The 13,108-nt window shown below is 49.6% G+C and overlaps 2 protein-coding genes across 2 annotated transcripts in view; one reads left to right on the top strand and one right to left on the bottom strand.

The window, feature by feature from the left end:
• Positions 1 to 592, bottom strand: part of MORN5 (MORN repeat containing 5) — a 33,116-nt gene extending 32,524 nt beyond the window's left edge. Inside the window, 1 exon segment of the mRNA XM_045841023.1 lies at positions 546 to 592. Within this exon segment, the coding sequence (XP_045696979.1) occupies positions 546 to 592 (47 nt within the window).
• Positions 593 to 756: 164 nt separating this feature from the next.
• Positions 757 to 12,893, top strand: NDUFA8 (NADH:ubiquinone oxidoreductase subunit A8). The gene is made up of 4 exons (XM_045840021.1): positions 757 to 915; positions 5,715 to 5,878; positions 9,028 to 9,193; positions 12,580 to 12,893. Exons 1-4 carry the CDS (start codon positions 763 to 765, stop codon positions 12,715 to 12,717), a joined length of 621 nt encoding a protein of 206 aa, XP_045695977.1. The 5' UTR covers positions 757 to 762; the 3' UTR covers positions 12,718 to 12,893.
• Positions 12,894 to 13,108: the final 215 nt, after the last annotated feature.

Here is a 13,108-nt window from a genome sequence, read left to right as displayed (position 1 = left end):
CAAATGGGACATCACTGTCCTTCTACACACCTTCTACAGATATCTCCAGCTCACCCAAAATGGAACTTATCCTGTTCTCTTCCAAAGCAGCCTCTCCCCAGGGTCCTCAATTTCTGTGAATGGTATCAGAATCTCCAGGTTCAAAGCCTGGAGCCAGGACTAAAGGAAGGACCCAGGCACTGGGCTGGGACTGGAATCAGTCTCTGAGTAGGACATGGAGCCAATCAGTTGCCAAGTCCTGGCAATGAAATCCTGAACTTCTACATTTTTTTCTTTCCTTTAGACCCACAGCCTCTGCCTTGACCCAAGTATGTATGGAATGAATGTCATCTCAGCAATGCCGCTTGGGCAAGTTACTTCACTTCTCTGGGTGTCATTTTACTGAACTGTAAAATAGGAATAAAAAATCCTGCCAGAAATTGTTGTTCTGAAGGTTAAAAGGGAAAAATTTGTGAAAGTGTCGGGTACAAGATCCTTTCAAAGGCAAAAAGACAGCTGTCTTTTCCCACAGATTTTCAAGACAATGAATCAAATGAGGCCCTTACCTCCCATCTACCAATTCCCCAATATATTCGCTCCCCGTGTACTCCATGACGCCCGCCTCTAGCTTGCAGGGATTCCGGAGTCTCAGTGTATACCGCCTCACTATGACAACCAGGAGGGGTGGGCGGAGCCAAGGCGTTCGCAAAACTTCCTGGCAGTAGGCACGCTCTTTGGTCCGCAGATGGGCAGAGCAGTGCGCCTGCGTGCCGCCAGCTGCGCATGCGCGGTTGCTGCGTGGCCCTCGGCGGTCGCAAGGGGAGTTCAAGGAGACGGGGGCGACGCGGCTGTGGCTGCCTCGCCGGGGTCGGGGTTACCGACATCATGCCGGGAATAGTGGAGCTGCCTACTCTGGAGGAACTGAAAGTGCAGGAGGTGAGGCTCGTCTGGAGGACAGGCAAGCGGGACTTAGGGCCGAAAGTTTCCCGGGCCTGGCCCAGTCCTGCTTCGACTCAGCGGGCCTTGGGCTTGGGACCCCCTACCCCATGCCTCACCAACACTTGTGCAGGTCAACCCCCGGATGCCCCTTTTCAGCTCCGGGAATCGCGCCACCCCAGCCCGCAGCGGCTCGAGAGCTCTCTCCCCTCCCCCATAGGGACCTGCTTCTTCACGTAATAGTGGTACTTTTTATTAAGCACCAACCAGGGCCACTTTGTTTACTTTATGTCACTTAATAGTCAAACCCTGCAAAACAAATATATTAGCTCGGGTGCTCACAGTGAAGGGGGAGAGTGAGTCCCTTTAAAACAGCATCATCGGTGCAAAGTGCATTAGAAGGGAGGTAGGAGGCCCCAGGAAAAGGAGATGGTATTGGAAGAGTAAAGTTGCTAACAGCCCCGGGAAGGTGTTTGATAATAGGACATTTAACATTCAGTTATCCAAGAGATACCGTTTGAATAGTTACCATATGAACATATACAGGAAAATAAGAGTGTCCCTCTGCTCATAGACTTTATAATCTAATAGGGAGGCAATCACAGTAGAGTGCAGTTAGTGCTATGGGAAGTGCAGACAGTGTAATACTAATTACAGCAAACATGAACGTGCCTTTTGGAGATGTCAGGCGGGATTGAATTCATGGAATCCTACCAGCAACACTATGAGGAGGGATATGGTTGGTCTCTCCATGTTGCAAGTAAGGAACAGGACCTGAGAGAAGTGATTTGCCCAAGGTCACGTAGCTAGTAAGTGCTAGAGCTGGCCTGTGAGCCCAGCTGGGATTTGAAACGCCATACTTTTAAACGACCGTATTTTGGGCAAATGCTCAAGGGCGAGAAGGCTTAGCAGAATCTTTTCTGTTTGGAGAGACAAGTGCTATTTGACAAGCCCCTGGTTTTGGTGGGAGGCGAGTGAGTTACCTGGGCTGAGGCAGGACTGGGAAGCAACTTCCAGAAGGACAGACTGAGAAGTGTGGACTTTATCGTGTAAGTGAGGGGATGGGGAGAGGTGGAAGGTTTTAAGGCAGAGGAGTGTCAGGATCAGAGAGAAGAAAGATCAGGCTCCATTGGAGTAGAGGAAGGCAAGATGAAAATGTATTTGCCACAGATCATATCCCAGGCACTGTGTTAAGTGCTTACCCGCATTGCTTCACTTACTCTTATATGCCCGTGAGAATGGCAACTGTTATTTTCCTCAGATGAAGAAAGTTTTGGTGTTCAGGGACGTTACCATAAAGTGACATTTACTAAAAGCGGGGGTGGGGTGGTGGAGAGCGGCCAGTGTTGCCAACAGTCAGTCTTTTGTCTTCGCCCTACTGTGCGGCTGGGTTATGCTCAAGGCGCTGTATTTTTTCATTGGAACTTTAATTTGGTTCCACAAACAACTGAGGTTTTACTTTCTGCAAGTATTCTATATCTGGAAAAAATTTGCCTTTAGGCCTCACACAGTTAAATTGAGGAACAGATAATCACATAAATAACTAAAATACAAGACAAAGTCTAATTAAATGCCATGGAAGAGGGGCAGACATGGTTTGAGAAGAGAGAGTAGGATTTGAAGTTGTAGCTAAATTCTAGGCCTGACTGCTCGATTACCTTGATTAGTCACTTTAGCATTTGCAGACACAGTTATTTGATTTGCAAGATGAAGTGATCCCAGCTGTATCATTCCCTGAGGCTATAAAAGGAACAGAGAAAGCATTTCTTGGGCATCATGTAAGAATTATGGGCAGCGATGGAGCGGAGAGCTTTCTGAGCGAGGGTAGGATCCGAGCAAAGGTAAGGAGATGGGAGGAGGCGGGGGACCAGAACTGGGTCCCGGGACCAGGGAGTCCAGTCCAGTGTCCCCAGCGAACAGCAGGAAGTCCCTTTTTGAAGTGTCACAGGTAGAGGGCTGGAAAGGTAGTGTGGATCCAGAAGGCTGTCAATGCCCCATAGGAAGTGTAGGCTTTATACTTCTGTTAAAGCTGCATCCTTAAGGGGTTTGTGGCTAATTTGTTTACAATCACAGCGTAAAATAAGAATTGTCTTAGGAAGATCACTCCAATAGCTCTCTGAAGGACAGGTTGGAAGACAAGAAAAACAGGGAGACTGCTGTTGGTGGCTGTTGAGATCGTTGAGGGAGGTCTTAATGACCCCAGCCTAACTGGCGACTGTGCATACAGAGGAGAAAGAACAAATTTGCCTAAAATTGATCAGGCTTAGCAACAGCTGAGGTGTCAGCAGCAGGAAAGGGTGAGGGGTCCACGTCAGGTTTGCAGCCTGGCATTAGGACTGAGGAAGCCAGAAGAGGCAGATTTGAGACAAATAAAACATTCTGGACCCCACTGGCTTCGGAGTTAGGACACACCCTATGGAGAAAGTAGTCAGAAGCTTTGAGATGGAAAATCCTTGTACACATGGACAATTTTCAGTAAAAATACGAGCTAATATGTGTGATGTGCTTTCTGTGTGCTAGGCACTGTTCTTAGTATTATTAATCAGTTTTATCAAATAGATGCTATTAGCCCTCATTTTACATAAATTAAGTAAAACACAAGGCATAGTAGAGACTAAGTACTACGAGAAGGGATGCAGACGTGGTTTAACGGAAGGACAACGGGACTAGAAGTTGGGTTGTAGACTAAGGCCTTTCTGCCCCCCTGTCCACACCTGCGGGCTGATGTGCACCTGCTGTGCCGCGAGGCTGCCGTGAGGACAAGTGAGGAAGGACGCTGGAATTCCACGTTCCTCGAGACAGAGGGAGCTGAATGAGTTTGAGAGGGTATCCATGGTGAGCCGCTGTGAAAGGGTGTTTCTGTTGGGATTCGTCAGTCTCAGGGAAGAAGCAGGTGAGGGGAGAAGGTGACGTCGGTGGTGGTGACGTAGTGGGAAGTGGCCAATGGGAGGTCACGGTGTCCTGACTCCAGCCCTGTGGTTGCCCCTGACCTGCTGCGTCACCTTGCACACTGCGTGCTGTTTCCTCGGGGCAGATTCAGTGCATGGCTCCCATCCTTCGTTTCCCTGTGACTGCCTGTTTTACACCCTCAGCCACACGGGTGTGCCTAGACTCCGGTATGGCCTCGGTGTTTGTAGGCAAGGCAAGCACAGGACGCTGTCGTCGCTTGGGGCATGATAGCTGCTAACTTAATTTTTAAAATATATTATGCTTTAAGAACGTTTGCATTCTGATTTTTATCTTCCCAGTTCTTTATGGATAATATAGCAAACAAGTATATACCACTTAATTAACCCTAGTAAACTCTTACTATAAAAACCTAATGCAAAATTTTACAGATTTTTAAACAAATTTGTTAGCATTGTCACGGCAAATTGCACTTGCGTCATAAGGAACTGCTTTGATAACTGTAACGGTTGTAATATGATTAGACAGAGTCATGGACAAAAATGCTAACATGCCAAGGGATAAACAGGAAGTGTGCGGGGTCCCGTGTGCAGGGAGCCAGTTTTAACGAAAGGACGGGGAGTGGCCTGACTGAGCGGGGGGACACGCCATGCCTGGAGGAGAGGGCACAGCTCCCGTATTCCCAGCTCTTCTGTGACTGTTGTGTCCCCAGCACCTGGCACCGAAGTGAGTGCTCAGCCGTTACTGGTGCTAGACGCTGTTTTGGGTGCTTGGTGAACCGTAGTGAAAGATACATGTCATGATAGTTTGACAGCTTTATCGGGTCTGTGTTGAGAAGGATCCCTACCCCCTCGGACCTTACGTCCCGGCACTCACACAGAGGGTGACCACTGATGCTTGCTTACATAAGAGGACTGAGGAAGGACTCTCTGAGGAGCTAAATTTGAACAGAGACCCAATGATATAACAGTGCTAGTACCCTTCCAATTTACTAAATAACTAAACTTAGTGTAATTCCAATGCAGATTTTGGGGGAGTATGGTGTTCACCTGGAATAATAGCCAAGAAAATTTTGAAAAGGAAGAGTGATGGGAAGGATGGTCCCCCCAGACAACAAAGTGTTCTAATAGGTTACAGTAATGAAGGCGTTGTGGTACCGGCCCAGGAAAAGGCACAGGAAAGGCCAGTGGGACCATTGCTGCAGCTGCTGGCGCCTCGCCCCAGGCCTGTGCAGTTCCCAGTGAGCCAGCTGCCAGCGCCCCACGTTGCTCCAGAAAATGCTCTGGAAGGCAAGTGAGAGAGGCTGGCCCAGCTGTAGCGAAGGCCGCTGTGGATGGGCTCTCCAATTGTTAGTGATAACGCATACTGGCCCCCTCCAGTCTGTCGTCTCTGTGATCCTGCAGTCTTCTGGGAACTTGACGTGTCTTTCTACTACATATAGTCTACTCGTCCAATGTTAGACAGGTGTTACCTGATGTTCTCTCATATTCCATCACTTCTGTTCCCGGAGAGGAGACCCATGCGAGCTCCCCGGAGGTGGTTTCTCACGTCATGTCCCGGGAGCCTCCATCTGCCTTCTAGGCTCCGCTTCTCTGTCAGAGACCTGAGGCTTCTGCTGGCACTGCCACCTCCACACGTCTAAATGGGGGTAGTAACGCCAGCCCAGCGAGGCCGCTAGGGAGCTGTAGGAAGCCATGGGCCTGAAAGAGCTTTGTGATCTCCAAAGCACTGCAGATCTCCAAAGGGTCATTGTGGCAGTTCCCTTGTCTTTGCTTTTTTTCTCAAAGTCAGGACAGCTATCTCGGTGTCCCCTGTGTTTTGACCAGCATGAGAAGTTGAGGTGAAGACCTGGTCACGAGCCTGTGGGCTTTCTCCCCTTGGTCCTTCCCCAGGTGAAAGTCAGCTCTGCTGTGCTGAAAGCCGCGGCCCACCACTACGGAGCTCAGTGCGACAAGGCCAACAAGGAGTTCATGCTGTGCCGCTGGGAGGAGAAGGACCCGCGGCGCTGCCTCGAGGAGGGCAAGCTTGTCAACAAGTGCGCCCTGGACTTCTTCAGGTGAGACTCTTCCAGGTCCGAGCCTGCTCGGTCGAACCGTCAGGGCGTACGTACGTGGTGAACATCCAGCTAATTCAAGGGAAGGACCATCTTATGACTAATTTTAGTAGACAGTGCGAGGCTTTGAAATCAGATAGTTGGTCTGATGGTTATTTTTGTTCCTTGTTTTTGTTATTTGGTCAGTTCTTTAGTCTTCACGAATCTCAGTTTCCAAATTACAGACTAATACCTATCTTAGACAGGATTGCTATGAAAAACTGGGAAAGGCACAGAAAAACAGTTCCACTCAGTGCGTGCGGCAGCCATCACCAGATTGTCATCATTACGTTACTACAGAACACGCCGTCACCGTGGAAAGGAAAGTGTGTTCAGAGTCTGGTTTTTGGGTAGGCCACTGTGCTTAATGCCATAACTAAAAAAAAACCCAAATTGTAATTGTGGAAAACTGTTTGTAACAGCCATATTAATCAGATCGCTATTGAAAGGGACAGGAACTTAACTCAAAGGGCATTGGCTCATGCAGCCATAAAGTCCAGAAATAGTGCTAGCATCAGGTAGGGCTGGATTCAGGGGCATAAATAATTTCACAGTGACCTGCAGTCTTTTTGCCTCTCCTCTTTCCCTCCCAATCTCTTCTGCTTTTCTCTGTTGACCTCATTTTCAAAGAGACATTTTCCTTGTTACAGCAAAGATGGGCACCAGCTGCTCCAAGCTGCCATGCCACTTGTTCGGCAGGCGTGGACAGAGGGGGCCACTTCTCCAGTGGTGTGAGCCGAGGTCCCTGGACCGATCTCCTTGGCCTGGCTGGTTGACTGCACGTGCATTGTCTTTGGGTCAGCTGTGTTGCAGGAGAGGCAATGCTGTGATTGGTCAGGTCTGAAGTGGGAGTAGACTTAGATTCAGCTAAACCTCATTGCTGAGAGGTAGGGAGGGGTTGTGGCCCAAAGGAAAACATGGGAGGATGTTACAGAAGATGGGGAATGACTACTGGGCAGGCAAAGTCCACAGATGTCCACCAGAAGGACATTAGAGGCAAAAATCAAATTTTGTCATATAATGACTGCTTTTCTTTTTTGTTTCTGCTGTCTTTGCCCACATGCAAAGGTTTTTTGTGGTTAAAAGCAAAGCGTGTCTACATTTTAAAATTTATTTCTCACTCTTGGGAACATTCTTTCATGTTACTATTATTGTGTTCATGGTCATCATTTTTACTGGCTATATAATATTCCACTGGTGACTAAACTAACCATAATGTACCTGACCAATTCCTGTTATGAAACATCATTGTTGATTCCAGCTTTGATTGTTTTGGATAAATCTGCAGTAATTACATTTGTGTGCAGATCTTCTTTTTTTAATGAATTCCTTGGCATACATTTCCCAGCAGTGAAATTATTTTACAAAAGGCTGGGAACATGTTTACATTGAGTCCATTTATGCTGTCCTCAGCACTGTATCTTGGTATACCTCACCAGCATTGCATATTATTTGAATATTTGGTAGGTACAAAATGGTATTCTTGCTTGAATTTGCATTGATTTGATTGCTAACATTGTTTATTTTTAAATTGTTCTTTTTTTCCTTTTTTTTTTTTAATAAGAGTTTGAGCCAAAACTGACAACATCGCCAGGAGGCAAAATCAAAAATGATTCCAGATTTTTAATTTTCTTTTAAACATTTTTTTATTATTTAAGATTTTATTTTTTTTTTAATTTTTAGAGCGGGAAGGGAAGGGAAGGAGAGGGAAGGAGAGAGAAGGAGAGAGACATCATTGTGTGGTTGCCTCTCACGTAGCCCCACTGGGGACCTGGCCCACAACCCAGGCATGTGCCCCGATTGGGAATTGAACCAGTGACCTTTTGGTTCACAGGCCGCTCTCAATCCACTGAGCTATACCAACCAGAGCTGGATTTTTAATTTTCTAAGAGAACTTTGACAAAGCATTCCTCCTTTGGCTCAGAAATAGTACTTTTACATGGGGAAAGTTTGGATTTCACAGATTCCCGAGGTGCCTAACTGCCTCCATGAGAGGACTTCCTCACGTTGAAGTTGCTTGTGTCGGGCATGGGTAGAAAGCTGTTGGGCGTGGGTGTCGGGGTGACAGGGCCAAGACCAGACACAGAGCGCCAGAGCGGTGGTTCGCAGGCCTTGTCCTGCGCTGGCATCTTCAGGATGCAAAACTCTCCTTGGAAACGGTCGTTCAAGCGGAGGTTGGGAGAGTGCGGTTTTGTGCGCCCTGGAAATCCGGCCCACCGGGGCTGGAGGTGATGCAGCAGAGTTCCCCAGGGCTTTGGTCACCCTTCTTCCCTTCTGTCGTGCCCTCCGCCACCCCCAGGGTTATGCTCAGAATACCTGGAGGGGTGCATGAGGACCTGGTAACAGTGGCATCGAGCAAGGATGCAGAGCAGATTTTTCACTGTGTGTTTCTGTAGACTGACTCCTGGGCCGTGGTAAAGGAGATCCCTGTGTAGAGTGTCGCTAGATTCCTGGAGTATGACAAGCAGGTTGTTCAGAAGTTCCTTCAGGAGCAGGGGGTGTTCTGCACTTCCTCCACAGCCTCAGATGTGGCTTTTCCATAAAATGATGGTATTTTATCCTCGCTTTAGTTAGCATTTACTTGATTACCAGGAAGGGTGAATGGTAAAAGAAGGGCAATTCCATAAAATACTTGAGGCTCGTCCCTGTTATACACAAAAAAGTACTTCTTTAACTACTTTGGTGGTCCCAAAATGAATTAATATTCTATCTTGCTTCTTAGCAGGCAGCACCCAAGATGATTTAATTTTATTAGTGACCACGGTGATCTCTGTTTTCGTTCAGTGCGTCAGCAGAATGAGGATCTGGAGCTTCTGAGGAGTGGAGGCAGTCGGCCTCGGCAGCGAATGCTCCCGGGGTCTCCTGCTCCGCCGCAGCCTGTGTGTTTGCCGTTTAGAGTTCTGCCCCTTCCTTGGCTGTCATCTGCCCCGCTGACTTCTGTCAGCACGCCCGTCTCCATCTCTGTCTCTTCTAAACTCGCTAAGCTGATAATCTTCAGAGTTAGAACTAAAGAATAAACAGGCTCCAGGCGAGAAAGGCTGTGCTTGTTTATTCCCCCCTCGTTCTTGTTTTTCTGTTGTGAGGAGCACCCCTGACCTGGCCTTCTTTTCCAGGCAGATAAAGCGTCACTGTGCAGAACCTTTTACGGAGTACTGGACCTGCATCGATTATTCCGGCCTGCAGCTCTTTCGGCGCTGCCGCAAACAGCAGGCAAAGTTCGACCAGTGTGTGCTGGACAAGCTGGGCTGGGTGCGGCCTGACCTGGGAGAGCTGTCCAAGGTAAGGAAGAGGGCGTCTGTGGGCGGGCTCGCTCTTCCACTCAGGGGCAGGTAGAGGCAGGAGGCGGTCAGAAAAGGGGCCTCCGTGAGCACAGGAATGATGGTGAGAAATCCAAATTTACCCAACAGGTTAATTGGGGAGTGATTATACATAGTCCCCTAGGGGGTTTGTTTAACAGAGATACTCCTTTAAATAGACCTTCCAGCTCGAGCAGATTTGCTTGTGGTTAATTAGCTCGTTGAAGAACAGAAGGGAGCAGATGAGGATAAACATGTTTGGGGACACACCGTCAGTGGCAAACATTGAGGTTGCCGGGGAATTCAGCGGGGAAATAGGGTCGGGCTGCGTCAGATTTCTCAAGAGCGTACCTGAGGGAAAAAAGTACATGCCCGTAGTTTAAAAAGCACGTTTGCCTACACTTGCTCCTGTGTCCTGGGATACCGCCGTCTGTTGAAACCTCAGAGAGAGACCCGAATGTCGTTTTTCTTCACGTCTCACTCTTTCTTCCTCTGCACGATCGTTAGTTCCTGTAGGTCGGCGTCTCCAGGGAAAGCTTCTGAATCCTCTCACTGTCCCCACTTCTTGGACAGCAGTCCCTAACCTGGGCTACGTGAACTTCTGGAAGGGGAGGTGGATAAACTTGGATATTAAAAGGCAGTGCATTCTCTGGAATTGAAGAACTTGGGAAATAATTACATCTTCACAATAGTCATAGTCCGTGTGGGAAATAAATCAAATGTCACTTTCTTTTAAAAAAATCTCTCTGGGGGCTGCATGTTGCTTGCCAGACACAGTGTTCCCTCCGTGTGGTGCCGTGGAGGGCCCTTCTGACCCGGCCCGGCCCCGCCCCGCTTCCGAGTCCCGCCGCCCTCCGTTCCCTCTGGGGCAGCGGGTGCGTGGTGGGAAAGCCCAGGTTTTGCATCTCGGTTCCACTGCTTAAATGCTGTGGGATCCTGAGCAAATTGCTTAGAATTTCCTATCATACCAGGTCTGTCAAATGGAAACGGTGTTAAATCCCGAGTTTTGTGTGAGGGTTAAGCGAGAGGGCCGGTGTGAATGCCCAGCCTCCTGCCGCGGGCACCGGTGCCCTGTTGCTGCCGGTTCCCCTCCGCCCGGGAGCGGGGTGTGGTGCCGGCGGATCGCTGGGTCGTAAGCTTGTCGTGGTAGGTGGATGCAGGGCTAAGCAGCTTGTTTTTGTTTTTTGTGTCTGGTTTGATTATTTTACTGCAGATGCCTTCCTTTGCTGCACTGAACACAGTTTTAATAGTTGGTAATTCTAGGTTGGAAAGTGGTGGAACTTAGTATTTACCAATGAAAACTACCCTTTCTCATTTGTCTCTGTCGTGAAAGGACAATTAACAAGTCACACTGTTAAGAAAGCATACTCACTTCTGAGTTTTTGTGTTAATATTTTTAAAAACTTTATTGTTGTCCTTAACTCTTGTCAAAAGAGTATTTCTTTAAGTGTGTTATCAGTGTTAACCACACTACAGTCAGTATCCAGTCTCTCTCTAGAAAGGTGACAGTCCGCTGGACAGAGCCTGGCTTCACTCCCTCGTGTGTTCTGCCTCCTCTGGATCGGCCGCCCTCCTGCGTTTCCCCAGCAAGTTCCTGCCCGGGGCTACTGTCCGCTCGGCTCCGAGGTCATGTCCCTCTTTGATGTTTCCGACTCTCCTAGGCCGAATTGCTCGCTCACCTGTAATTCTATCACCCTGGTAACATCAACATTGAAAATACTTATGGAGCACTGCTGTGTATACATCAGCCACTTTATATGGATCATTCTAATAACGCTGTGAGCTAACAGCCCCGTTTTAGAGACGCGGGATTGCAGGTTAAGTCGGCTGCCCAAGGCCATTTCCTCAGAAACGCGCTTGACCGTGTGCTGCTTTCTGCTCCTTTTTTCTTCTGAGTGTGGCCCAGAAGAGGAGTTGTTTTGCTGTTCTTTCCACAATAACTTGTCTTTTAAAGGGGTCCTTCTATTACTTTCAGTTTGAGAAACATTTTTCTCAATTTATTTCATGGATATCTTGACTTCCTTAGAGGAGAGCTTCCAATGCCAGCTGGAGGCATTTGGAAGGCGCTCTGCAGCAGTAGAGAACCGTTAGTGATCTCGGACTGTAGCCGAGAGCTGAGAGCACTGTGTTCCGAGCCAACAGACGACCACCGCGGACTCGTAGTGGGGAGACGTGGGCTCTGGTGGCAGCTCTGACCTTGACCGGCACTTTTATCTCAGGCAGGTCAGCCTCCCGTGTCCTCGTCTGTGAACTAGAGATAATAATGCCTCGTAGGTGGCTATAGTGATAATTGTTCATTGTGCACATGAAAGCCCTGTTCATGGTAAATGTTCTGCTAATACAGGAAGGCTGATCTGGTCCTATCACATGGAGGGACCTAGAGTTCAGACCACCAGGTAACTGGACTGGTAATAACTGTGGCCATGTGTCTTCTCTGGGCCTGTTCCCTCATCTTTAAAAGGAGAACAGTTTCTGCGGGGTTTCCAGTGTGGACTTTTGTGGCCGTCTGGGGGTCGTGTGGGTGTGAACACCTTCCCTCCCTCTCCCTGTTCCGCAGTTCAGTGTTCCACCCTCTTGCCTGGCCTGTTGGCACAGCTCTCCACTTCTTGTCACTGTGCAGTTCAGCATCTGTACCTTTTAGTTACGCCGCTGCTTCAGGGCATCGTCAGGTTAAACTGCACACACCTCTGCATATCCTTCAGTGCCCTTCACCACCTGGCCCCTCCCTGCCAGGGTCATTGAAAAGCACGAGCTTTAGAGTGTGCAGATTGGGCTTTGGGAGTTAGCACGGCAGCCTCAGGGAGTGCTGCACAGGGACCTCAGGGGCAAGAATGAGGTGGGACAACGTGCCCGGCATCGTTCCTGACAGCACCAGGTGGTGGTTAGGGAGGTGCTCCCTCTCGCTGCACAACTGGTGCAGCAAAGACACGCTCTCTGCCCGCGTGTGTGCTGCGTGTTTACTGGGGATGCCTCTTCCCCCCTAGTCCTCTGCTGGCCCCTGGCCACCCTTCAAGATTAAGCTAAACACTGTCCCCTCAGAAGTGGTCCAGGCCCCGAGCCCCCAGGACGGGTCAGACGTGCAGAGTCCTCCCTCCGCCAGCACACGTTCTCGTCTGAGCCACGGTGATTCGCGTGGGGAGTCTCGTCTCCGGGTTGGTTTTCTCGTCTGGCTCACTCACTAGCCTGTGAGCCTCTTGGTGGCTGTGTACCCTGTCCCCCTCTGTGTCTCTGACTTGTGCCGTGTGGACTGGCACAGAGCGAGCGGGGTTTGCTGGGGCGGGGTCTCGGAGACAGTGGGTGGTGCGTCCGTGGTCACAGACTACTCCACCTGACTGTCACCTTTGCTTCTTTCCGCTTTGCGCCTCGCAGGTCACCAAAGTGAAGACAGACCGCCCCTTACCGGAGAACCCCTATCACTCGAGACCACGGCCCGAGCCCAACCCGGAGGTGGAAGGAGACCTGAAGCCTGCCAAGCACGGCAGCCGCCTGTACTTCTGGACCATGTGAAGGCGGTCCACGGCCCACACTCGGTCCCGCGCCCGGACGACGACGGGGTCCTCACCCGCGGTTTGCGTCCGCCGAGGGCGTTCTCTCCGGGGTCACACGCAGTAACAAAGAGTCCGTTTATGTGACTTGGCAGTTATTCTATACCATTTCCTGGCCATTAAAAAGTTTGAAGGAAACAGTTGTATTTTATTATGTTTTATATAACCTTTCGGCCTTTAAAGATGACTTCCCCTGGCCTTTTCTTCTTGTGGTCTTGCCTGTTCCCCTGCGTGCCGCGGGCATCCACGGTGTGGCAGGGGAGCCACGTCAGGTCACGGGGAGGCGACTGTGCAGAGGAAAGGCTTCGTTACCTGAGACAGCTCCTGGGGGGCGGGGGGCGTGTGTGCATTCA

This window comes from Phyllostomus hastatus, unplaced genomic scaffold (assembly GCF_019186645.2).
Source record: "Phyllostomus hastatus isolate PE091 unplaced genomic scaffold, TTU_PhHast_1.1 phas_contig_34, whole genome shotgun sequence".
NCBI classification, from domain to species: Eukaryota; Metazoa; Chordata; class Mammalia; order Chiroptera; family Phyllostomidae; genus Phyllostomus; species Phyllostomus hastatus.
The sequence above is the reverse complement of the archived record's forward strand: the minus strand, read 5'-3'. Positions and strand labels throughout refer to the sequence as shown.